This window comes from Danio rerio, chromosome 21, assembly GCF_052040795.2.
Source record: "Danio rerio strain M-AB ecotype USA chromosome 21, GRCz13ab, whole genome shotgun sequence".
NCBI classification, from domain to species: domain Eukaryota; kingdom Metazoa; phylum Chordata; class Actinopteri; order Cypriniformes; family Danionidae; genus Danio; species Danio rerio.
Genome location: NC_141041.1, coordinates 48,671,629 through 48,698,985, shown reverse-complemented (window position 1 = coordinate 48,698,985; position 27,357 = coordinate 48,671,629). Strand labels below are relative to the sequence as shown.

The 27,357-nt window shown below is 34.4% G+C and overlaps 2 protein-coding genes across 18 annotated transcripts in view; one reads left to right on the top strand and one right to left on the bottom strand.

Moving 5' to 3' along the window:
* The first annotated feature begins 892 nt into the window (after positions 1-892).
* ccni2 (cyclin I family, member 2) lies at positions 893-22,183 on the top strand. 16 transcript variants are annotated; one of them, XR_015520759.1, is made up of 10 exons: positions 893-984; positions 1,129-1,201; positions 2,903-3,056; positions 3,261-3,395; positions 4,559-4,633; positions 5,521-5,661; positions 16,446-16,664; positions 18,281-19,112; positions 19,692-20,504; positions 21,172-22,183. XR_015520759.1 is itself a non-coding variant. In XM_087301956.1 (8 exons), exons 3-8 carry the CDS (start codon positions 2,943-2,945, stop codon positions 18,527-18,529), a joined length of 933 nt encoding a protein of 310 aa, XP_087158082.1. In that variant the 5' UTR covers positions 893-984; positions 1,129-1,201; positions 2,903-2,942; the 3' UTR covers positions 18,530-22,183. The 16 variants fall into 16 exon arrangements, 2 of the variants coding, with proteins under 2 accessions (XP_087158082.1, XP_087158083.1); XR_015520756.1 differs by having other exon boundaries at positions 19,692-20,566; positions 20,897-22,183; XR_015520757.1 differs by having other exon boundaries at positions 18,281-19,154; positions 19,731-20,504.
* Positions 22,184-23,658: 1,475 nt separating this feature from the next.
* septin8a (septin 8a) overlaps positions 23,659-27,357 on the bottom strand; it is a 46,708-nt gene continuing 43,009 nt past the window's right edge. The window contains exon 10 of one of the 2 annotated variants that reach the window (XR_015519431.1): positions 23,659-26,844. Coding sequence is in view for 1 of the 2 variants with exons in the window: in NM_001115117.1 (NP_001108589.1) it covers positions 24,298-24,301 (4 nt within the window). In the remaining variant the exon portion in view is untranslated. 2 annotated transcript variants of the gene reach the window in all.

Below are 27,357 nucleotides of genomic sequence, written 5' to 3'. Positions count from 1 at the left end.
ATTATTTCAACAGCTATATTGAATAAGAAAAGGGGAAATTGGACACCATTGCCTAAATGAATTGCTCATAAAATACTGAATTTCTGTTTTGTCCCATATGATACAATCTACTTTTTTTTTTTTTTTTTTTGCAAAACAAAAACAATAACATGAAAAAATAGAGGAATTCAGTACTTACAGTTTTTACATTAGTATTAAAGAAACCAATCACTACAAAAATAAATAAATAAATAAATAAATTGATAGATAAATAAATAAATAACTTACTGGGGATACATTCCAAGAAATTCACACAAGAAAATGATTTCATATAACCTTATAGCCTTTTTATTTTTTAAATATTTTACGGTGTCAATACATTGTTTAAGATAAATATTAAGCAAATAAATGTTATATAAATGGTATTTCCCGTTAATCTTTAAATTCATTAGCAACTTTTGCTCCAAAGTTTTATTTTCATTGATATTATCATCATCATCATCATCATCATCATCATCATTATTAATTATTATTATTATTATTATTGTTGTTATTATTGTACATAAATATATATATATCTTAACTAAAAACTGATTTTTAATAGTGTGTGTTTAAATATAAGATATTCAACATCATACCAAATCATTTGTGCATTCAAAAAACGATTCCTCGATTCCACCTCTTATTCACAGCATGTGCGTGCAGATTCCATGTCTCTAAAAAATACAATTCACATATTGTTAAGAATAATAATAGAAGATCTTGAGGTAAAATCAACCTCAAATCAACCATTTTACAGAACAGAACCCGTATGTTCGACCCACTGACACAGATCAGTACGTGGGTGACGAGTGTGTGGGCGGGGCTAGCAGCTCATCATGTCACATAAATGGGCGGTGCTCCCAGTCAGCGTAGGCTCAAATATGCGAGCGGAGAGTCTCTGGTTCAAAAACAGATATTAGCGGGTCATTTTGACGGACTTTTCTTTTCCTACATCCTTCAAAGGTGATTAAAACTCGACATTCAGTACAACAGTGGTGCTAAGCAACTTTAACAACAGTGTTTTATCGCATTGTTCAGATTTCGCTGCTGGAACATTTCCTAAAACTGATTTTTGTTGTCGTTATAAGGATTTCGCTTGTTTTGCAGACATGGATGAACGGTTTTTTGCACATATATACAGCGGACTCCAATGACAGAGGCTGGGTTTCTGTTCTCAAAGGTAATTTCTGTCAAAACTTTCCATGTCTTTGTTTACAAGTGGATGCAGCTCGTCCCGCCCATTGGTAAACCGTTTGTGCGCGCGCTCACTTTCTGTTTTAATATTCTGCTTTCTTGTTTACTGAGTTTAAATGTTGTGTACTTTTTAGTACATTTCTAAACTAATTCATCAAATGTGGATGTTATTGACAAACACTGTGATGGTGGCCTGTTGTTGAGTCCATTTTGGGGATTTGTTGGGACCCCAAAGTCAAGGTTCCAGACAAAGAGAATACATTTATTAAGCTTTCTTGTAGATTTTGAGATATAAACAATGATGTTGGGGTTAAGTTGGTTTTTATATTCTCTTTCACCTTAATAATATATTTTCAGAAAAGAATTCTATCATCATTAATCATATTAGCAGCCATCAGAGTACAACATATTGTTCTCAGTCAATCAAACTAGTGCTAATGTTGTTTTCAGATTACACTTGCTTGTGATGTCAGACCGAATATTCAAAGTACCATGGTCAAGAATATAGTGAGCATGTCACAAGTTGTCATTGAATGAATGTGCAAATATGAAAACCAGCTTTACCTCAATTACAAAGATTGATACATGGCTAGAACGACTATTTATTCTTTTAATAAACCACTTGTGATAAAAGTATCTGCAAAATCACTGCCTACAGAAAAAATACAGTAGTTTATAGAGTGTTTTAAAATCATATACTATTGTGACAACACTGTATTACAGTATTTACAACTTATTGTTAATGAATGCTACAGCATACTGTAGTATTGACAATAGTGAACTGTTATATTGTCATAAATACCGTAATATAGGCACTCTAATGTTTTTACTACGGTAAACTGTGATTTAGTATTATATACCTGTTATAAAACCTTGAGTTGTAAAAATATCTGCGGATTTATGCTCTATGTTTTTGGAGTATATCTAGGGTGTGAATTACAGGGGGGTTTGACCCCCCTAACTAACGCTTGATCCCCTCTGAAGGACATCAAAACAAGATGTATGGGGGAGGGATAGTCAGTAAGAAATAGCTTTCTCTGATGTATATATTGTATATTAATAAGTAAAAATGTATAATATAAATATACATTTACAAATACCATTGTGAATGCATAATGCACCAATCAATGCTTGGAAAAAATTTATTCAAAAGTCTGAAAAAATAGGTGTTTCTATCAGCATGTAGCTTAAAAAAAGAAAAATTAGAGACAATTTGTGTAGTTTGGATTACAGTAACCTCTAAAATAGTCCCTAAATATCCCTCAAAACACGTTGTGTACATTTTATTGATAAATTAGATGTAATTTAAATGCATTTATATATTTGATTAATTGATGCATGTATTACCAAACTACTACCAAAAAAGTTGACCCCCTTGGTGGCCAGTGTATTATATTGCATGAAATAAAAATAAAAAAAACTTTTAAAACATTTTTATTTTAAGTTTACAATGCAAATCCAATTAGATCCACTTGTTTGGTAAACAAAGCAAGTCTCTCATGTTTACCAAAAGGCTGAAAATATAGTACTTTTACAAACTGTATTGTAAATAAATCATATAAAAACTTTTGCACTAGTTTATAATGTTGTTGAAGTTGATATAAAAACTTAATAAGCTATAGTATGATTTAAAAACACTACAGTATTTCCTATAAACCCTATAACATGTGTGTGTTTTCGTTCTCAGGCATTACTTCCACTGGAAAAGGCTAGCTTTTAAAACAGCCATGAAACTGCCAGGTGAAGAGGAGAATCAGCGTCTGGGAACTCTGTTGCTCAACACGCTGGACAGAGAAATGCGGCTGTGGAGAGCTCCGGTGCTCAAGAACGGCTGCATTCAGGTAGAAGCTTCTTGTTAATTTGCTGTACTCCCTTAAATAAACACAAGTCTTGTGTGGTTAACCAAATTAACCAGGAGCTGTATCTGAAACTGCATACTAGGGCTGCACGGATAAATAAATTCTATTTGTGATTTCTGCTGGAGCTCAACTGTTCAGTGCATCTGTTATTGAGCTCCGCATTTGTCGTGTTTTGTGTGTTTTCAGGGTTCGGACATCAGCCCCTCTCAGTATCATGAGGTGATCCTGTGGTTGCGTGAAATGAACGTCATTTTCCAGTTTTCCACAGAGACGCTCGCATTGGGAGTCTGTGTTCTTAACAGCCTCCTCGCAACAGTCAAGGTAAGTGAAATAAATATACTTTCCTATACCTTTGTATTACTTGAGAAAAAGCATGTATTTATGTAGGTAGGGTATGTATGTGTTTTTATTTCTATTTATCTTTATTTATGTTTTTATTTATTTTAATCTTTGATTCATTTTATTTTTACTTATTTAGTTTTAATTAATGGATTTATTTGTATTTATTTATACATGAATATAAATGTTATTTATTTTATGTATTAATTTTTAAAATGATTATTATTTAGGATTTATTTATTTTTATAATTTATTTATTTATTAAAATCTTTTCTAAAATGTATTTTAGTTTATTTATTTATTTTTCTATTTAGATATTTATTTTTGTTGTTGTTATTATTATTATTAATATTTTTAATTTATTTAAATTATTATTATTTTTTTTTTAATGTCTGTCTTTTATATTTGATTTATTTTTGCTTGGTTATTTATTTTAATTTATGTTTTATTTTAATTTAATTTTTAATTTATTATTTATTTGACCAGAGAAATATCTTTTGGAGGCCTTTGAAAGAATTCACATTTCACATTGATTGTGATGGACTTCATAAGGGAGTGCATCTGCATAAATATATACAAAATTATACAAAAATATATACTAAATAAAATAAATTAAAGCACAGATGTAAACAGCAGAACTAATATAAAAATGAAAAATGTTTTAAGGTTTTTGGTGGAGTATAATAGTATTGAGGTATAGAAATTCAATAATCAAATGTAAAATCATATTATAATAGTCTTCATTATATAAATAATTAAACACAATTAAACAGCAGACTTTTTGGTTTTAATTTGCTTAATCTTGCAGTCACTGGCCTTAATGCATCTAAATAAATAAAAAATAAATATAGTTGTATAATAAACAAATACATTTGTTTACTTTTCTTTTTTGTTTTATTTATCTTTGTATTTATTTATTTTTATTATGTTTGTTTGTTTATTTATTTATTTATTGTCTGACAGTTTTGAGGGGTTCACTCTACTAGGTTAGAGTTGCTGTTAGATTAGAATCCCAATCCCAATTTGTCACTTCAAGATGCTGCGATGCTAATATTGCAGATTCGCACATTGCAATATCGATGTTAATACAGTATTTTATGCCACTAACTAACTAAACGTGTTAAATTTTTATAATTTTCCCCCAGACTCAGTTGAAATATCTCAAATGCATGGCCATCACTTCTCTGATTCTTGCAGCAAAAATCAACGAGGAGGACGAGGCAAGTTTTATTTATTTATTTATTTATTTTTCAACTTCCAGTGGGCTATATATACACAGTTAGTGTTTTTCAGCCAACAATAAGCTTCCAGTGAAAGGTTAATGTGACTATTTTCAATTTAAGATGTTGCTTTTACAGCATCCACATTGTAATGTAATTAAAATACATTCAGTTAAATAAACTCAAGCATTCATTAAGTTGTTGACCGTGTAAACTCTAGCGCCATCAGTAGCAGCAGGTGAGCGCAGATTTCATTGAAAATACTGGGGTAAAATTAATGTTCATAATTTAAAGATGGTGTGGAAAAATGGAATTTAATGCAGTGCTTTTGGTCTGGCCTGAGACCCACCTTATAACAAATTTATATCCAGCTGTGAAGAACGCTGCTTTTCAAAGAAATCAGACCTCATACGTGGGGATTTTGTAACGATGCAACAGTTTACTGGAAGTGCTTGGGCTGGCTGTCTGAATGATGTCCTACTAATTAGAACTACTTCACTAATTTACTAACTAAATAAGATCTTTTAACAGTTAAAGTTATTATATATAAATATAGTTATCCTGTAGTTATATAGTAAATAGGTGATGTCTATGTGTACATGTTCAATGAAGTGTATTGAGATAAAAAATTGTAACTAATTTATGCGTTTATTTGTTTGTGTTTTTTTAATTGTATATTTATTAATAACATATCTTTCCTAGCAAAATGGCTGATGTTGCTGACATGGCATTAAATAAAAACTATATGATGATGTAGCGCTGAAATTTAAGAAAACTGATGATGATGATGATGATGCTGCAATTTAATGCACACACACACACACACACACACACACAACTTGTAACCATTCCAGCATGTTTATTGTTCTGTTTTGTTGGTGAAACAGGTGATTGCATCGGTTAAAGACTTGCTGGAGCAAAGCAGATGCAAATTCTCCACCGCTGAGATCCTGCGCATGGAGCGAGTCATCTTACACAAGCTGCACTGGGAGCTGTATCTAGCAACGCCCATGGATTTCATTCACATCGTGAGTAGCAACCAGCGTGTCATCTTATCTGCTATTCAGATCACAAGTAAACAGTACAAAAAGCACAAGAAAACACGCACACAACCATTCTGATGTGCCCGTCATAAACGGTGGCAGTAATTTGGTCCTTGACATTGTGCATGTGACAGTCAATCAGTGACTTATACGCTTCATAGACATTAGCTGTGTTTCCATCCACCTGTTTGATGAGTTGCATAAAAACACTGGATATATTTCAGAAAATACACATGAAAGCATCGGAGTAGGCTTAAAAATTGTGCATAAACTCATTTACCGAATACATTTTAGCATGGTCGTCTAAAAAGCCTTAACAGAAGATATGATTTGAACCAGTGAACCGATCTCATCCGTACTTACCCAGGGCCGTTTATATCAAAGTTGATATTAAGCCTCACCATATTGGTGTTTTGTAACATCTCATTTTTATGAGGTGGGTCGTTAGCCCAACGCTCAACCCTCTAGGACATGCACTCGTACACTACGGGCGATTTAGCTTACCCAATTCACCTATAGTGCATATGTTTGGACTTGTGGGGAAAACATGCAAACTCCACACAGAAATGCCAACTAATCGAGCCGGGACTCAAACCAGCGGCCTTCTTGCTGTGAGGCGGCAGTGCTAACCACTGCGCCACCGTTACCTTCCACGTCCATCATAGACCATGCTTTTCACAGACATCAGACAGTGATTCTCAGGATTCATTCATTTTCTTTCGGCTTAGTCTCTTAATTATCAAGGGTCACCACAGCGGAATGAACCGCCAACTGTTCTAGCATATGTTTTATGCAGCGAATGCCCTTCCAGCTTCAACCCAGTACTGGGAAACACCCATTCACACGCGCTAGTACGCTGCGGTCAATTTAGATTATTCAATTCCCCTATAGCGCATGTGTTTAGACTGTGGGGGAAACCGGAGCACCTGGAGGAAACCCACGCCAACATGGGAAGAACATGCAAACTCCACACAGAAATGCCAACTACATGGCAACGGCCATGGCTGGATTTTCAGTAGCAACCTGTGTGTGTGTGTCATCTTTTCTGGGTCAGCAAACTTGAACCAGTGACCTTCTTGCCGTGAGGCGACAGTGATAACCACTGAGCCACTGTGCTGCCCCTGATTACCAGGATAAATTGGATAAATAAATTATTCTGGATCAATAGAGATTTATTTTCCTAGTGCATCACAATTCTCCCAGTAAATCTTATGCCTGAGCTAAGATGTTTAACAGCGGGTGCCGGGTGGTTCAAATCGTTCCTAACTTTATTAATGATTATTATTATTATAGTTTCAAGAGGTATTTGCAACTTAATAGCGATGTTTCAATCTGCCTATTTTTATGTGCATACATAACTGAGTGGGATAAACTTTTTATTCGATAAGAAAAGATGCGCATAAACTACAACAGAAACACCAAACAAATTCCAGTATGTGCATTAAAGTCATGTGATTTCGTTATAAGAGATCATGTGGTGATAAAATATGTGTCAGCAGACAAACCAGCAGGCTGAGCACACCGTAAAACTTGCCTTAACCATTTCAGTATTAGTGTTATTACAGTTTTTCTCAGTGGCTTTGGTGCATTTCTCACTACACTATTTACATTTGCACAACAGTTAATGCATTTCTCAAAACTATTAGTGCAAACTGCAAAACCTAGCTGATAACCTGCAAAAGCGCGTCACATGCTCAAAATGGATAGTTCATTCCTCAATAGCAAGTATTCATGTCAATCAAAGAGTCAGTATCATCAAAATGAAAAGTGCTGACACCATTGTTAATGAACAAGATAGTCAAATGGCTTAGTTATGTTTTCATTATGTCAGTTTACTCTGTACATTTTTTCAATGCAAAAAAAAAAGTCAAATGTTGGTGACACTTCCTGAAAATGCTCAAGACAGCAGCATAGACTATTAGCACAGCCATTTGAAAACTACAGTAAAGTGAGACATCACTGCATTGAGTGAGTTATCTGAGTACAAGACACTAAATATGTATGTTTCACATTTTTACTGCATTTGCTCTTTGCAATCCTAATTTACTCACAGCATTGTGCAAAAGAATAAACACACCCTTATTTACAACAAACATGAACTCCCTTTGGGTAGAGCTGTGCACAACTGTAAACAATATTGCAGTACATATTGGAACTGAGCCTACAACATACACAGGTCTGTTAATCATACATCAAATTGTTCAATTTTAAAGACATTTTCAGGAAAATAAAGATTTAAATTTGTTTTATAACATTTGTTTGACAGATTTTGACAACTAGTTCACCATTTTTGTCTGTAATGACTCAAGTAATGAAATGAGGACTATTAGTTTTATATGGAATGACTATTCAGCATTTACAAGTTCAGTTCATTTTGACTGACATGACTGAAGCAGATGATAATGTTATAAACAGCAGAGAGTTGTATGACAGCAATTGATGCATGTCCAAAAGCATTCGCAATTTGTTGAAAAGAATGAGAAACTGCTACTAGGATGTGCACAAATGACTAATTTTTTTGAGAAATGCATTAACTGTTGTGCAAATGTAAATAGTGTAGTGAAAATGCACCAAAGTGACTGAGAAAAACTGTATATTATTAATTACCTCCAGAACTGTCAAGAGCGTCTGCGTCTCATAGCTTCAAATGCCAGCACTCGTTCATTGTATGACCGCATACTGTCTTCTGAGGCGCAAGTCATTTATTAAATAAAGAAAAGATTCGCACAGCTTCTCCTACTGCAGCAAATTCTGTTTTTACTCATGATATTTGATAATTAGGAAGTGCCCAATTTTGTTCTCTTTGACTCATTGGATGGAAACGTTAATTATTTGCATGTCTTTTATGCAATATTACAGTTTTTTGGATGGAAACATAGCTATTAACTTTTTCTCAGTTCACAGAAACACTGATTCAGTTTTTCAGAAAGTGACTTTTTTTCCCTTTTAAACACATTGGAGGGAAACAGTGTATTGTTGGCAGATGTTTTTTGCACTGTTTTAATTTTGGGCATGAAGTAAACATGCAGCTTTGGATGGAAACATAGCTAATAGAGTGGCGATTTTTATATATACAGTTGAAGTCAGAATTATTACTCCCTATGTATATATTTTTCCCCCAATTTTTTAAAAGTTTCAATTCAGCTTTTGATTTCTCCCTGTCCGTCTCGTGACCGCGCGACCGCTTTAAGGGCGAATTATACCCGCGCCTGGCTTTACAGTAATCGGCCGGAGCTCGGCTGTCCTTCAGCACCTCCGGCTCCGACTCGGCATCGGCAAGTGGCCCGCAGCTTGCTCGCCCGCATTCGTTTGTGATGCAGACGCTAATGGCAGATCTGCGTGAACAGATGCGCAGAAGTTGGAATCTACATTTGCTGACAGACAGTCTGACCTGCCTATCGGAATGGGGTATATGCCGAAGCATGCTAATAGGACTTTTAATTTGCCATTAACCTGGGTTAAGCGCTTTGAATTGAATGCCAATGCAAAATCCGGTGCGTTTAAGGTCTGTTTTCTTTAAAAATCAGCGATCTCCACTTGCTGGGTGATATCCAAATTAAAGTGGGTCTCAGTTTGTACAAGAAGCACTGCATTACATTACATTTCCCCCGACATTTCTTTATAATATGAGCATTTATTTTACCCCAGTATATTCAATGGAGCTTCTGCGTTAGTCTGCCGATTCTACATTCGACATTACAACATCGACGCTATTTAAGGAACCGTATAAAATGGAAAAAAGTTCACAATAACAGGTCACCGGAAGTGTATCAGCATGGGAACAGCACTAGCTCTGCATTTACCCTATTAAGGGAGATGACGGTCCGACTCTATTTAATTGGATGAACATTTTTTAGTTTTATGCTTTACCCAGAATATAAAAATACATATAAACACATTCAGATCATTTACTGTAATCATTACTATTGGACTGTGAAGAGACTTTCAACCAGCACAACAAAAAATGTATCTGAAGACAATCACCTACAGCACCTTTAACAAGGTTAATTAGGGTATTTCGGCAAGTCATTGTATAACAGCGATTTATTCTGTAGACAATCGAAAAAAAATATTGCTTAAAGTGGGATAATAATATTGACCTTAAAATGGTGTTTAAATAATTTTAAAACTGCCTTTCTTCTAGCTGAAATAAAACAAACCTTCTCCAGAAGAAAAAATATTATAGGAAATACTGTGAAAAATGTCTGGCTCTGTTCAACATCATTTGGGAAAGATTTAAAAACAGGAGGGTTTATAATTCTGACTCCAACTGTATATTGCATGCTGCATATTCAGCCAAGGCACTAATCTGACTGTCACTTCAGCAGTAAAGCAGATCGATCACCCTGCAAAACATCTCCAGTACAAATATACTCTCTGAAATAAGATCTCTCTTCACACTCCATCATTCAACCATAGAGGGGTTTACTAAAAGAGACAGTTCACTTTTTAAAATAAATATAATTTACTCATCCTTTAATTGTTTCAAACCTTTTAAAACACAAAAGTAGATGTTTTGACGAATGCTGTAAACTTGTAACCATTGACTTAAATAGTATTTGTTTTTCAATGGAAGTCAATGGTTACAGTTTGTCAGCTTTCTCCAAAATACAATCTTAAGTGTTCAACAGAGAAGGAACTCATAAAGGTTTGGAATTAGAGTGAGTAAGTCTTCATTTTTAGGGTGAACTACCCCTTTAAACAAGGAAACATTGATATTTTTGGGGTGTTTGTGTAGCATTGGGTTGACTGAGGCGTTTATAGCCACAAACACACCAACAGTGGCTTGAGTGTGTAGATCTGCTGTTTTGGCACAACACACAGACAGTCATAAAACAGCCATTAGAAATGTAACAAGACCCCATTAAAAATACCTTAGGTTTTTAAAAGAACTTATGAAAAATGAAATGATATTAATTTCTTAGATCATAAAGGGAGAAACTCTTGAAACTTGGTCTTATTTTACCCCAAATCAAAATATTTTTCAAAAGTTGATCATTTTACGGTCTGAATTTTAGAGCAGGATTTGTTTGTAAAGTTGTATTTTCGATTTTTAGCACTTTACTGAACAACATTACAATTTAGTGTCGTCGCAATACTGGAATTTCCAACTCTGATACAATACTTTGAAAAATAACAAAATTCAAAACCGTTTTTGATACCACAAGGAATACATTTCTCAACATCGAGAGTATTCATGCAGTTTCCTTTGGCTTAGTCCCTTAATTATCAGGGGGCGCCACAACTGTTCCTGCATATATTTTACACAGCGGATGCTCTTCAGCCGCAACCCAGTACTGGGAAACACCCATACACACTCATTCACACACTCGCACCGTATCTGTCAACCGTCCTGTTTTTCTCGGGATTCTCCCGTATTTTACAGTTCTATCCTGCTATCATACCGTAAGTTATTTCTCTGAACAGCCGAGCCTCCTTATACACAACCCATACCGCCGAACCACCAGGGGTCGTCCCTTGCTCTTAAACGTGAGTCTGTTCTGTGCTTTTGCTTTGTTTAGGAATGAAAACACTTATAATTAAATATAAAAATGGCACAATTCCCTTTCCTTTTGATTACAGGTGCCATCGCCCATCCTATGCAATCCTCAAAACAGTCATAAAATGGTGCATGACTGTCAGCTGACGAGCTCTATAGTGATAAACAAACGCTGTTTTCCAAACGAATTCTGTACACGCGATTTGAAGCGGAGGGAAAGTCGGGGTTTTGCGTGCGTGTTAAAAACATACACACACAATTAATAATAATAGTGACATATAAAAATGTCGATTTTGAAGGTTTTTTAATTATTTTTTTCAAACACAACTAATGGAATCCCTTATTATGGTTGGGCATATCCCTTATTTTCACATCCCAATGTTGGCAGGTATGACTCACACTTATACACTAAAGCCAATTTAGTCCATTCAATTCACCTATAGTGCATGTGTCTGGACTGGGGGAAACCGGAGCACCTGGAGGAAATCGCACCAACATGGGGAGAACATGCAAACTCCACACAGAAATACCAACTGACCCAGCCGGGACTTGAACTGGCGACCTTCTTGCTGTGAGGCCAAAGTACTACCATTGAGTCACCGTGCTGCCCATAGAAGTGTACAAATGAAGTAAAAAATGTTGGATTTCACACAACTGATTTATATTGCGACAACACGAAGGTATTAAGTTAACTTATTAGAATTTACAAATTTATATTGATTGAACCTAAACTATTAAATTGTCCTAAAATCGTAGGAATTGTGCTGTTTCAGCTCATTTTAATTAAGTTGTTTGAACAAAACAGCAAAGGTAATTATTATTATTATTATTATTTCTTTCTTTCTTTATTTTTTTAGTGTAAACCATTCAATGTTTTTGTATTTTTCAAGTAAAGTAATTTTGCAATGGGTATGTCAGCAGTCCATAAGTCCAAATGGCAATGAATTAATAGTGAAAACACTGGTGCAATCTTCTTTTATTTTAAGCCCAATCACTTTTTCCCCCTTTGTTTATGCAACACAAAATATTGGTGAAACCAAAACAATGTACTTATTACACATTACTCAAATTGTACTGAAAAACTACTAATACTAATACATTTGCTGTTTTAGAACTATAATAAATAATAAAAATTATTATAATATTAATATTAATAATTATTAAAACAAAAATAATATTAAAAATAATATTAATAATTATAAAAATAATTAAACTCTTAATAATTCTTAACTATTGTTTTCTTTTATGTAAACCATTTTGTACCACTGAAAAATGTTTTCTTTTGATTTCGGGGTGAAATTTGACCGTGTTTTACTGAGATCTTCCCATTTAATGTCCTATTATAGCTATCTAGATGTCATGTACAATAATGAAATCTAATGAACTGGCTGTGAAATTAAAAAATAATTTCTAATAGCATAGAAAAATAACTTTGCATAAGTAAATAAATAAATTTCCACATATTTCAAATACCTTTTTGAATATATAAGCATACAAGGTCCATGTGATAAGACATGCTCACACACAGCCACAAATACAAAGGAAAGTCACAGTAAACATTTAACAGCACGTTCCACAAGGCAATGATAGAAGATCTCCCCTGAACTCATGAAACGATCACCTCAATCAAAGATGGCTTATTTCTTTTCCCAAAAATAATCCTAAAAAAATGTGCATTTAAAAGGCATGGATTGCCCTGAAATTAAAAGTCATATTTTAAGATCTTTTTGATCAAAAAAAGACATTTCTGTCCATCTATTTAAGAAAATAAAAAGTGTTTTCACTCAAACCTTTCAGTGGAGGATTAGAAATATCTTGGATTTAATTTAAAATATAATTCAGTCTGTAGATTGACTAAAGTCTTGTAGTTTTGGAACGAGTAAATGATGATTTGGTCTCTATAGGTCATGGCTCTCAAACTGGATTCCTGGAGGGCCGCAGCTCTGCACAGCTTTGCTCCAACCCTAATCAAACACAGCTGATTCAACTAATCAAGGTGTTCGAGACTAAGGCCGTACTCACACTATGTACAGTTGCCTCTAACCGGGCCAAAGCACGCTTGTCCCCCCTCCTGTCTCCCCCGACGGCCCGCACTCACACTACAATCGGGCCTCAGCACGCTTATGTCATCGATGCTGCGCTGTTCAGTGAGAAGCGCTCTCTCACTCAGCAGCACAGTGGAGATTTCTCTAGTTATATCGTTTCAGTGGTTTGATATGCAGTGACATGCAGTCAGATATTTCGCCACACAGTCCTTAGGGATGCGGTGACACGCAGTCAGATATTTCGCTGAACAGATCCGCCACTTTTGTCGCTCATAAACAATCATAAAGCCCTCGTGCTGCAGGAATGAGGAGGTCTGCTGAAGGTGCAGCTGTCGTGCAGTGAGAAGTTCTCGTCTTTAATAAACTACAGCAGTTTGCGTTCACTGAACAGTAAGAATGATTAATAAATCCATATGAAACAGCCTCTTAAAAGTCACGTCTCGTTTTCAGTTTCGGGCTTTGGCGTGTTTTGCACTCACACACAAGTGTACCGCACCAAAGCCCAAGTGAACCGCGCTCAGGCACACCTCTTCCAACCGGGCCAGGGCCGGTCAAGTGAACCGTGCCTGAGCCCAATTCAGCGCACTCACACTTCTCAAACGATCCGGGAAATGGGCCTGGGCACGGTACGGATGGCATAGTGTGAGTACGCCCTTAAGAGCTAAAAGAGCTGTGGCCCTCCAGGATTTGAGTTTGGACCACTGCTATAGGTCATAACATAATCATATACAAGTCAGTGTGAAATCAGAATTGGACGCCTGTACTTTTCATTCAATTAGCATTTCTGGTTTCATAACTTAAAAGTGCTCATTATTAAACTATTCTCCTGATTCATCAATGCTAAAAACTCCTGCAGGTCTTAAAAAGGCCTTAAGACGTCAATATCTGTACTCAGTTTAACACTTCTTTTCTTTTTTCTAAGGAAAAAATACATGTTAATCTATAAATGTTGCATGCGCTGCAAAAATGAACGTCCTTTTTGTTTTCCATATGAACATTTACTCGATGTAAGTTTGGTTTTCGAAGTGAATTGAACAGCTGACTGGGTTAAATCTAGTGCTGTTATTCAAACCTTCAACTTTTTGTTCATTTGTTTGTTTTGTAAAATTAGTCAAGGTAATTTGATATTTGTTATACGTTGTATTTTCAAGCTGTGAGTTGTTGCTAATAAAGCTCATCACATGCTCTCTATAAATGACATTTGGAGAGCATCCTGATGCATGGTGATCCTCTTTAAAAACTTTTTTTTTTTTTAATCCTCGACGTCTCAAATTGACCTTGGTAAGACCTGCAGAACTCCGTTACCTGCTTTCTGCTGGAGCTCTTGGTGAATTCCTCCAAATAACACACCGGCAACGTATGTTCAGCTCTGGTGTCAATGCGATGGACAGAAGTACGATGGTTTTGCATGCCTTTTCTGTTCACAAAATGGCTTGCATTCAAAAACACACTTGAATTGACCATATGCATGGATGTTGATTAGGCAGTCTGGTAGGGGTGTAACGATACACTCAGCTCACGATACGATGTGTATCACGATACGATGTTCGCGATTCGATATGTATCACGATATTTGGAATAAAAATTGAAAATTAAGCTGAAATGCAAATTTTACCAAGTAAACTATTTTTTTATGTATTTCTTTTGTTTCAACTTGTTAAACTGAAACTTCTTTAAGAAAATAAATTAAACAGGACTGTCTCTGGAAAATAAAATAATTTAAAAAACTTCTTAAAAATATTATTGAAATGACAGAGACAAAATTAAGAAACAATTTAAGTAAAGGTGCAAAAAAAAGCTTTCTATTCAATTGAATTTAACAGTAAGAGCTTAAGGCTTTGCTTGGTCACTTGCGTTTTTTGTGTGTGCAAAAAAAATCCACATTTCCAGGTATTTAATTCATATGTAATTAAATTCATTTAGAGATATCTCTAACTACAATTGTGACTAGTCAAAACTCATTTAGAGATATCTGCAAATATTTTTCAATGGAAGTCAATGGAGGAATATGACTAGTCATAATATATTTGCAGATATCTATAATCTGATTTCGTACTAGTACACTTGTAATTGCAGATATCTCTAATTGTCATTCTGACTAGTCGAATTATAATTATGACTAGTCAAAATATAATTAGAGATATCTCAAAATATATTTATGTATGGTCAGAACTAAGGTTTAAATGCGTCTATCATATTCCGCCCTCTGTAGTAACAGCTCACGGTCAGCTCACGTCATGTGTGATTTTGCGGCGGGAACATTATATGAAGACAGAAGGATATTTTAGGGTGAATTGTACCTTATAAATACAGTATGTGACTCTTTCAACACCATGAGGAGGTATACTGTCGCTGTGCAAAGTCTGTAAATCACTGTGAAGACTTTAAAACTTAGGATGTTTGACCCAGTATGCGTGTCAAAAAGCGGACGAGTCTAAAGCAATGACTGTACAACCGAAATGTTGCCAGACGTCTGATTTTGAGAGGATGGGTCGTCCTCTATTTCAGCTCCACTCATCTCGGTCTGCTAACATTACTGCTGCTGCAATCTGAACTCGCGTGCGACAGCAGGTGGAACGTAGCTCACGTGCAAACAGCTCAACTAATAAGAGAAAACGGACGTCATATCGTAATCAAATCGTCATAACGCCACGATGCATATCGAGACATTTTTGCATCGCAATAAATCGTACAACGATAAATCGTTACACCCCTACAGTCTGGACATTTGTAGTGAATTATAAAGCATACAAGCAAGAGTTTTTAAGCTAGTTTCAGCCCATTTGTGTTGACAAATCTGAGATTTTCTTACTAGAAAAAGCTCATAAAGCTTTCAAAACACTTGAGGTGGAGAAATAAGTCAGCAAATTTACAATTTTGCGTGAACTACCCCTTTTTTATCCCTTGTCTTGTCACAAATTGACCATTTAAAACAATTCAATAAGACATTTTGCAGCTGGCTTAGAGAAAGTTTACCCAAAAATAAACCATTGTCATCATTTATTCCTCCTTTGTGTTCAACAGAAACTGTAAATGAATATTTGCGTGAACGATCCCTTTTAAATGCATATGGTCAATCAGTGATGCTGAAAGTCTGAGCCGGAGAGCTGTAACGTGTTAAACATGTAGATTACTGAACACAGTACTTTCCACCACAGAGGTAAACACACAAACCACGTGTCAGTAGAAATGCTGAGTATTGTCGTGTGTGTTTTCCCCCTCAGTTTCACGGCCTGCTGATGTCCGGATGTGTTGATCAGACTCAGAAGAGGCTCTGCCTGCAGGCGGCGCTGTGGAGCAGGCAGCTGCAGCACTGTATGGCCTGCCACCAGCTCTGGCAGTTCAAGGGCTCCATATTGGCTTTGGCCATCATCACTTTAGAGCTGGAGAGACTGACGCCGAACTGGTTCTCCGTTTTTACCGGCCTGCTGAGGAAAGCACAGGTAGTGAAGCGCATACATTGATTAAAAATAGATGAAAATACAGCTTTATTTCAGCCTGCTGTGAAATTAATTCCTTTCAAAATATTTCCCCATGTGTTGTTTGACAGAGCAAGGATATTGTTCACAGTATTTCCTATTATATTTGCTCTTCTTCTGGAGAAAGTCCAATTCCTTTAGCTTGGCTGGAGTTATATTTCTTAAATAAGCCAGTAATATTGATTGTCTATTATTTTTATTTATTTTTATTCATTCATTTTCTTTTCGGCTTAGTCCCTTTATTAATCTGGGGTCGCCACAGCAGAATGAACCGCCAATTTATCCAGCACATGTTTTTTTACGCAGCGGATGCTCTTCCAGCTGCAACCCATCACTGGGAAACACCCATGCACACTCATTCACACACACACACACACTATGGACAATTTAGCATACCCAATTCACCTTTATTGCATGTCTTTGGACTTGTGGGAGAAACCGGAGTACCCAGTGGAAACCCACAATGCAAACTCCACACAGAAATGACAACTGACTTCTTACTATGAGGCGAACGTGCTAACCACTGTCACCGTGCAGCCTTTTTATTTATTTTTAATTTTCTATTTTAATTTTCTATTTTTATGTATTTTTAGTCGTTATTATTTATTTATTTTAAGTTTTTGTTATTTTTATAATTTTTTTGTTTTTATTTATTTATTCTTAATTATTTATTTTTATTTCTTTAATTTCTTCTTATTATTTTATTTATTATGATTATTGTTATTATAAGTATTTTTTTCGTTTATTTATTTTTATTTCTTATTTTGAATTTGTTTATTATTATTTTGTATTTTATTTTTATTTCTAATTTTTAAATTTGTATTTCTTTTTATAAATGTTTTTCTTATTTTGTTATTTTTTTCTTATGTCTTTATTTTTTTATTTCTTTTAATATATTCTAATTATTTATAATTTATTTTAAGTCTTTATTTGTTTATTTTATTTCTTATTTCGAATTTATTTTTATTTATTATTTGTATTTTATTTATTTATTTTTAATTAATGATCATTTTAATTTTAGTAATAATTACATTTTTTATTTTTTTTATTTTTTGTTTTATTTATTAAGTTTTTGATTATTTTTTATTTATTTTGTATTTATTATTTTGATTTATGATTTTTTTATCCTTTCATTAATGTGGATATTCTTTTAATTTTATTATAATTTTTTTTTAAATATTTATTAAATTTTTAATCAGTTTGTATTATTATTTATTTCATTTATATTTTGCTAAGATCAATATTAAATGTGTCTGTGTTTTTCGGTGACTGTTTTGCTTAAACGCTGCAAAAAACTGTTGTAGTTTCAAGTGCAAATATCTTTAAAAAATATTGATCAAAGTCTTTTAAATGCTTTTTGATTTAAGAATCTTTTTCAAAAACAAGTCAAAATGAAATGTTTTACTTAAAACAAGCAAAACCATGTTATTTCAAAGCGAAAACAAGACTCTTTTGCTTGATTTAAGAAAAAAAATAACTCCCTTAAACATGATTTCTGAAAACACACCAAGATTTATTACTCGTCATCTAGAAAATGCTTGTTGAGTGAAGACTGTAGTTTGGTTATGTGTGTGTTTCAGATTGAAAGCACAGAGTTGATCTGCTGCAGGGAGGCTGTGGACGAGTATCTCTCCAGCCTCCGCTTCTCCATCCCAACAAACGCCGTCTATATTTTAGGCAGCGGCGTGCTGGTGTTAAGAGGACCTGAAGGAGAGCAGCGCAAACGGCAGGCCAGACGAGCACACACAGCGCAGGACATGGACGATTTCTATGACGGATTCTGCTGTCTGTATGATGAGCAGACTTCGGCCTGTCCTGCGCTCATCTAGAACACACGCATAATGCACTTTCCTGATCCTTTAACTCAGCGGTTCCCAATTCCAGTCCACATTTTGCATCTTTCTCACGTCACACGTCAGACTCAGACCATCAGCTGTTTAACAGAAAGATCCATAAACTAATACTTGTCAAACAATAGAGCAGTGGTTTAAAACTCCAGTCCACATTTTGTATGTCTCGCTGTTATTTAATGCATGGGAATCAGTTGGTGGATCTTTCTGTTCAGAAGCTGTTAAGTGAGAAAGATACAAAATATGGACTGGATTTGGGAGCCACTGCTCTAACACAGCACTTTCCACACATTACTAATGTTTGCTTTTTATATTGTTTATTTTTATACTTTTTTAAATATTTTTCTATCCTCATATGAGCTATTCGGATCTTTTAATTTTTTTATGAAGTCAATTTCTTAAAGGAACGCTCCACTTTTTAAAATTATTTTCCTTACTCAATTAATTACTCCTTTACATCCAATGTCTTCCTGAACACATCAGATTCAGATGATCAGTTTTGCGGTTGCCAATTCCGGTCCACATTTTGTATTTCTCTCTGTTATGTGATGGATAAGAATCAGTTCATGGATCTTTCTGTTGAGCAGCTGATGATCTGAGTCAGGTGTGTTAAGTGAGAGAGATGCCAAATGTGGACTGGATTTGGGAGCCACTGATCTAACGCAGCACTTTCCACACATTACTATTGTTTTTTTGTTTGTTTGTTTTTTTATTTAGTTTATTTTTATACTTTTTACTATATTTTATACTTTTTTCATATTTATTTTTTTGCTTTTTTTATTATTTGTCCATCCTCATATGAGTTATTGGGAAGTCCAACATTTTGTTCATGGTTTTTCAAGGTACTTTAACCAGATCTTTTGATTTAACTGGTTAATCTTTTTTTATTAAGTCCGTTTCCTAAAGGAAAACTCCACTTTTTTTATTTTTTTTTAAATGACATTTTCCTTAGTCAATTAATTTCTTAATTACTCCATGACATCCTATGTCTGTCTTAACACACCTGATTCAGATCATCAGCTCCTCAACAGAAAGATCCATGAGCTGATACTTGTGTATTGAGTAATAGAGGCAGAGCAGTGGTTTCCTATTCCAGTCCACATTTTGTATGTGTCTCTGTTATTTGATGCATAAGAATCAGTTCATGGATCTTTTCTAATGAGCTGATGATCTGAGTCAGGTGTGCTAAGTGAGACACAAAACGTGGACTGGAATTGTGAGACTGCTCTAACGCAGCACTTTCAACACATTACTGATGTTTTTTTTTGTTTGTCTTTTTTTATATAGTTTATTTTTATAATTTTATATTTTTGTATCCTCATATACGCTATTCATAGGAACAAACATGTTTTACATACTTTTTCAAGGTGCTTTAACAGATCTTTTGATGTAACTGGTTAATCTTGTTATTTTAAGCCAATATCTCAAAGGAACTGTTTTTTATTACATTTTCCTCAGTATATTCTTTACTTAATTCCTTAATTATTAAATTACTTTGTCTTCCTTAACACCCCTGATCATCAGCAGAAAGATCCATGAACTGATACTTGTTAAATAACAGAGCAACATACAAAATGTGGACTGGATTTGGGAGCCACTGCTCTAAAGCTGCACTTTCCACACATTACTGATGTTTTTCTGATATTTGTTTGTTTTTATATGGTTTATTTTTTTATACTTTTATATTTTTGTATCCTCAAATGAGCTATTTGGAAGTATAATTTCTACATAATTCTTTTTTTCACGGTGCTTTTATGGAAATCTTTTGATTTAACTGGTTAATCTTTTTGAATCGCGTCGATTTGTTAAAGGAACACTCCACCTTTTTATTTTTAAATAGTTAACAGTTATGTCTTGCCATTTTTTTTTTTAAATCCGTTCAGTCGATCTCAGTGCCTGGCAGAGCACTTTTAGCGTAGCTTAGCATAGATCATTGTATCTGATTAGACCATTAGCATCTCATAGATTATTAAAAGAAGTTTTGATAAAGCTTGACTTATTTTTTTTTTTTTTGAGGTGTACAGTTGAGTCTTACTATTTATTAAAGGAAAATAAGTCAAGCTTTATCAGAACATATTTTTTATCAAGTGAGATGCTAATGGTCTAATCCACTTCAATGATCCATGCTATGCTAACCTAAAAGTGCTTCTGCCAAACCCTGAGATCAACTGAATGGATTAAAAAGGGTAAGACTCAACTGTATACTTCTAAATCATTCAATCGTTCTCGGAGCCTGGCAGAGCACTTTTAGCTTAGCTTAGCATAGATCATTGAATCTGATTAGACCATTAGCATCTCATAGATTATTAAAAAAAGTTTTGATAAAGCTTGACTTATTTTTTTTAGAGGTGTACAGTTTAGTCTTACCAATTTTTAAAGGAAAATGAGTCAAGCTTTATCAGAACTTTTTATTAAGTGAGATGCTAATGGTCTAATCCACTTTAATGATCCATGCTATGCTAACCTAAAAGTGCTTCTGCCAAACCCTGAGATCAACTGAATGGATTAAAAAGGGTAAGACTCAACTGTATACTTCTAATCCATTCAATCATAATCGGAGCCTGGCGGAAGCACTTTTAGCTTAGCTTAGCATAGATCATTGAATTGGATTAGACCATTAGCATTTCACTGGATTAAAAAAAAAAAAGTTTCGATAAAGCTCGACTCTTCTGTAGTTACATTGTGTACTAAGACTGACAGAAAATGTTCTGTTCTCTAGGCTGATATGGCTGTGAACTCTACTGTCATTCTGGTGTAATAATGAGACTTGTTGCCATACCACACCTTGAGCAGATGTGATGATATTATAACACATTGTAATATAGTCCCTTTAGTTGGGGACTTCTTTTAGGCATTGCGTAATATCATTACGCATGGTATGGCAGCAAATTTCCTTGATTATTACGTTGGAATGAAAACGTATTTATTTTAGAGCGAGATGCTAATGGTCTAATCTGACTCAATGATTTATGCTAAGCTAAGCTAATAGTGCTCACGCCACAACCAGAGATCGACTGAATAGACTAAAATGTTAAAACTCATGTTTTCCTCCAGGAGAGCTGTAAAACAATTTCCCCCAAAAAGTGGATTGTTCTTTCAGTGAGTTTCCCCAAAAGTGTTTTGTTTTGTTGAACGCAAAGGAAGATATTCTGAAGAATGTTGGAAAAGGCAGCCTTTGACATTCATAGTAGGAACAAAAATGCTATGGAAGTCAATGGTTACCGATTTTCTACATTCTTCAAAATATCTTTCTTTGTGTTCAACAGAAATTGAACTATTATAAGTGCTTCCACAGTGACAGGATTGTTATATTTAGGTGAGCTGTCTCTGTAATGGAGTTATGCTATATAGTATTATGCAGTTGTCAGGTTTTTGATGCTTGACACAATTTATTTTTTTATATTTTGTGTTTCTGATTAATGTGAAGAAGAAATAACATTTGTTAAGCTAGTATGCAGTTTTTTTTTTGTCCTGATTTCAACTAAAAATGGACCCTTAGAAGGCAGCTACAGGTATTAAACTCCTCTGAAATGAAACTAATAGGAGTTTTCTGTTCTGAATGGGAGCCTGCATTTATTTTGTACAAACAGGAGATTCTTTTGTTCTATGCAATAAAAAAAACCTGTATTTTGACAGCTGTCATTTGAGTTTTTTTATGCTTATTTAAAATTATAATATAGTTCATTAATATATATCTACATAGTCAACATCGGAAGTTGATCAAAACCCTTCATCGACGTTCTTAAAACTATTGGACACCCTTTCTAGTCTTCAGTTAGTGAATAAAAAAATAAATAAATTCCAGTGTTTACTACTGTGTAGATCAGGGGTCACCAAACTTGTTCCTGTAGGACCGGTGTCCTGCAGATTTTAGCTCCAACCCTAATCAAACACACCTGAACAAGCTAATCACGTTCTTACTAGGTATACTTGAAACACCCAGGCAGGTGTGTTGTGGCAAGTTGGGGCTAAACACTGCAGGGACACCGGCCCTCCAGGACCAGGATTGGTGACCCCTGGTGTAGATTCAGCTGTGTGTGTGTGTCTGTTTATACACTCACCAACCATTCTTTTAGGTACACCTTACTAATACCAGGTTAGTACTTTTGCCTTCAGAACTTCCTTAAGGAAATTTGTGTTAACGAGCAGTTGGACAGGTGTACCTAATAATGTGGCCAGTGAGTGTAGATGTATGTATATGCCAAAGAATATTTATTTGTATAGGGATATTTTCACATTCTGATTCCAATGCCTTATTATTATAATAAATAAATAAATATATATATATATATATATATATATATATATATATATATATATATATATATATATATATATATATATAATATAAAAATGTATATATATAATAATATATATATATATATATATATATATATATATATATATATATATATATATATATATATATTCTTTAACAATTATATTATATATATATATGTGTGTGTGTGTGTATTTATATTTATAAATATATGTAAATAAATATATATATATATATATATATATATATATATATATATATATATATATATATATATAAATATCTAAATATATATTTATATAAATATATATATTTATAAAATATAATTGTTCAAATAATATATATTAAATATTCTTAGGAATATAAAATTTTTAATATTGTCATTCTGGCATTAAACAGTCTTAAAATGACAATAATATAGTTTATCGTAATACATTTCAGTGCAATATGTTGTACAACAAAAATGACACATAGTGATAGGCCAGGGGTCACCAATCTCGGTCCTGGAGGTCCAGTGCCCTGCAGGGTTTGGCTCCAACTTGCCTCAACACACCTGTCTGGATGTTTCAAGTATACCCAGTAAGAGCTTGATTAGCTTGTTCAGGTGTGTTTGACTGGGGTTGGAGCTAAAATCAGCAGGACACCGGCCCTCCAGGATAAACTTTGGTGATCCCTGTGTAAGTAACTCTAACATAAAAACAAAAAGTAATCTCTGACATTACTCTCTCAGCAGAAGAGTAATCTACAGTAGCTAATCAAACCCAACGCCGGCTTTATTTCTCGTATCACGCAATTAGTCTGATTAAAAGAGCGAACAGCACACAGCAGATGATGTAAATGGGGGAGTGTTTATTTCAGCATCGGCTATGGCTTTAAATGTGAAACAATATAACCTGAATACAGCCTTATACACCTCGCGATACAAAAAAATAGATATCATTTGCATATCTGTTGTCGTGTGCTCTTAAAAACAGCATCAAAAACAGCTTTATTCGGCCAGGCTGGTGTAATAATAAAATCATCACTGCGCTGTAATCATGAGTTTGGCTCAGATCTTAAATACTACTGTACATTGGCAAGGGAAACGTGCACTTCTCAATACATGCGTCACAAAAAAAACCTAACAGCGAGACGAATGAGCAGATGGTTTAGTACCAAAACACACGGTGTGCTATAAAAGAAAACACACACACTCGCGCTCGGAAACATAAGAGTAAAATAACACCGCTGATGAGGGATGTTAAAAAATGACCTTCATCCACACCAGAAACACACATGAAGGAAAACAAGAGACAAAAATACAACACAGGAATCTGTTCAGTCCCCATAATGCACCTCTCTGCCGTCCAATCAGGAGCTTTTGGTCCTTTAACACAAGGAACATGTCAAAAAAACGAAACAAATCAAAAGGCGACGCTGCAAATGTAATGAAGGAAAGTCCATGGATGGCCTGCGATGTGCTCATAAATTAACTGAAAGAAAAAACAAACAAACACAAAACAGGAAAATGAGTCTCAACGGAAAAATGAGGAACAAAAAAAGGTGGAAACATGCAAATGAACACATGAATATGATCATAAAAGCACTGAGAAATACAGAAATACAAGCATGCTGTTATATTGGAATGAAAACTAAACATTCACTGAAAATTACTGCAGGAATTTTGAGTCATATTCGCCATATTGTCCAGAATTGAAGCATCCGCCGAGTCTATAATGCAGCTGAAGGGTCAGTTCACACAACAATGAACATTTCCTCACCATTTACCTACACTCAAGTGGCTCTAAATGAATTCATTTTTTTCTTCTGTTGAACGCAAAACAATATATTTTAAAGAATGTTGGAAAATACAGCCACTGACTTTCATTGTATGAACAAAAAAAATACAACAGAAGTCAATGGTTACCGGTTTTCAACATGTTTCAAAATATCTTCTTTGGTGTTTAACAGACAAAACAAACACAAACAGGTTTGTATTGATGAGTAAATGATGACAGAAGTTTTATTTTTGTGTGTACGATCACTTTAAGGTCAATATCTGGCAGTTTGTTTGGCCTAAAGGCGCAGTATGTAGTTTTGGCCACTGGGGGGGGCGTATTTACAACAAACAAAGGTGTATTTTTAATGTGTGTGAATTCATGGGAGTTGTGGTCTTTATCATCTGTGTGAAGTATTTAACACTTATACCATGATATTATGAAGCAGAATAAGACTGAAGTAATTCCCTTTAATTACCAAGTTAATGGTTACCGGTTTTCAACATTTTTCAAAATATCTTCTTTAGTGTTTAACAGACAAAACAAACACAAACAGGTTTGTAATGATGAGTAAATGATGACAGAAGTTTTATTTTTATGTGTACGATCAGTTTAAGATCAATATCTGGCAGTTTGCTAAGCTTAAAGGCGCAGTATGTAGTTTTGGCCAATAGGGGGGCGTATTCACAACAAACAAAGATATTTTGAGGAGTGTGGATTCATGGGAGTTGTGGTCTTCATCATCCTACACAACTCTAGCAGAAATCATGTTGATGGATGAGTGAAATATTTAACACTTATAGAGTGAATGATGACGCCAATTTGTATGCAAAAACCCCGAAGAAAGTTAGCATTTTAGCAGTTGCGGTTCCCGTGACCCAAAGTCAATGTTTTTTTTTTTTTTTTTTTTTTTTTAAATGGGATTTTGGTTAAATTGCTTAAATAAGGTTTGTGGTTATCACAAACTCAAGATACTTTCACATTTTATTCTAAAAGATAAAACACATCAGTTACATCAAACACACTCCTCATTTTTAAAAATCAAATACGCTTCTATATAAAAGACAGTTGCTATCAAATTGCTAAATGGGACTGCAGGCGATGTCAAAATGATGACAACATTTTTATTTTTGTGTGTACTATCATTTTAAGGCTGATAGCTGGCAGTTTATTTAGCTTAAAGGCACAATATGCAGTTTTGGCCACTAGGGGGCGGGTATTCACAACAAACAAACGTGTATTGTGCTGAGTGTGGATTCATGGGATCATTCTACAGATTCCAGCAGAAATCATGTTGATAAATGAGTAAAAAATTCAACACTTATAATCATGGTAACATGAAGTAAGATAACCGTGAAGAGAAACACTGAAGTATTTCCCTGTTTTCTAGAAAACCACAGTGAATATTGAGAGTGTGTGACGTCATTAGCATGAACACACAGCACACAGTCTATAACACTTTTTAAATGTGATTATTTCTCTGGATTCGATCTTTCTTTTAAACATTTGGGATAATATAAGTGAATAAATCGGCAAAATAACATTATTCTAAAGACTTTTAGATGTTTGAATGATAAAAATGTACATATTGTGCCTTTAAAATGATAAAGGTATTTTCAAAATGACTTAGAGCGTTTGTTTAACACTTGTTTAAAGTGAGATTTCTCTGGATTTGGTCATTCTTTTAATCATTTGGGATAATAGAAGTACATAAATCAGCTATACGGTTCTAGTGATTTTTAGGTATTTGAATGAAATATCCAAACACATTGTGCTTTTACGTCCTGTATCCCTTTACTGGGATAACATAAGTGAATAAATCAGCCAAATAACATTGTTCTAGTGGTTTGAGTGACAAAAACACTTGCCTTTAACTCAGATTGTGATAAAGGTATTTTAAAATTTAATCAAAGAATTAGTTTAACACTTGTTAAAAGTGATTATTTCTCTGGATTTGATCATTCCTTAAAACATTTGGGATGAATAAATCAGCAATAACACATTGTGTTCTAGTGTTTTTTAGACGCATCAATGACAAAAACGTACGCATTGTGCCTTTAAAATTAGTTTGTGATAAAGATAATTTAAAATATATCACAATCAGAGGATTTGTTTTATATTCTGACCGAGTGTTAGTTGTTTTGAGTCGAATATGATCAGCTTTCCTTCAGATGCTGGACCGCGTCAGGTTTCAACCACAAAATGGACGCCGTGTAAACATGCGAGTAACCACAAGATGGCGCCCATGAAGCACAGGCCTGGGGTCCGTTCTTCGTACCTCGCTTAAATGATCTAAGATGATTTGGCAGATCCTGGATCTTTTAATCTTGATAACTGATCTCTCGCTAATTTGGTTCTTCAAACAAGTTCGCGAATCAGATTAGAATGTCTGGATAAACTGATCTGAGATCGCTGCGTGTGTTGTGAAGGACAGATCTATCGATCCTCGAAATCATGATCAGCAATGCAACGATTGGCTGACGGCACAGCAGCGTAATGACATCATCTGATTAATATTCAATTATCCATGTGAGCAAAATTACATCAAATTAGCAGTAAACGGCTTGTTAAATGTGACACGCAAGAACTTTCCACATTTGTTGTGAGCTGCAGGCTTTACACTTTCATTTGTCAAGACAAGAGTATTTATCATGCATTTCAATGCAAATAAATGTATTTAGTTCTACGTTTAGAAAAGATATTCTTTATAATAGTAGCCGTTTTTTAATCGGTGTAAAGAATAACTGGTTGTTTACAAAAACATTTTCATA

Bases quoted from the DNA above. Each gene is read 5' to 3' on its own strand.
- ccni2 (XM_087301956.1), top strand. From the start codon at position 2,943: ATGAAACTGCCAGGTGAAGAGGAGAATCAGCGTCTGGGAACTCTGTTG. The intron at 3,057-3,260 runs GTAGAAGCTTCT...GTGTGTTTTCAG, and splicing joins TCAAGAACGGCTGCATTCAG to GGTTCGGACATCAGCCCCTC. The intron at 5,662-16,445 runs GTGAGTAGCAAC...TTTCCCCCTCAG, and splicing joins CCATGGATTTCATTCACATC to TTTCACGGCCTGCTGATGTC.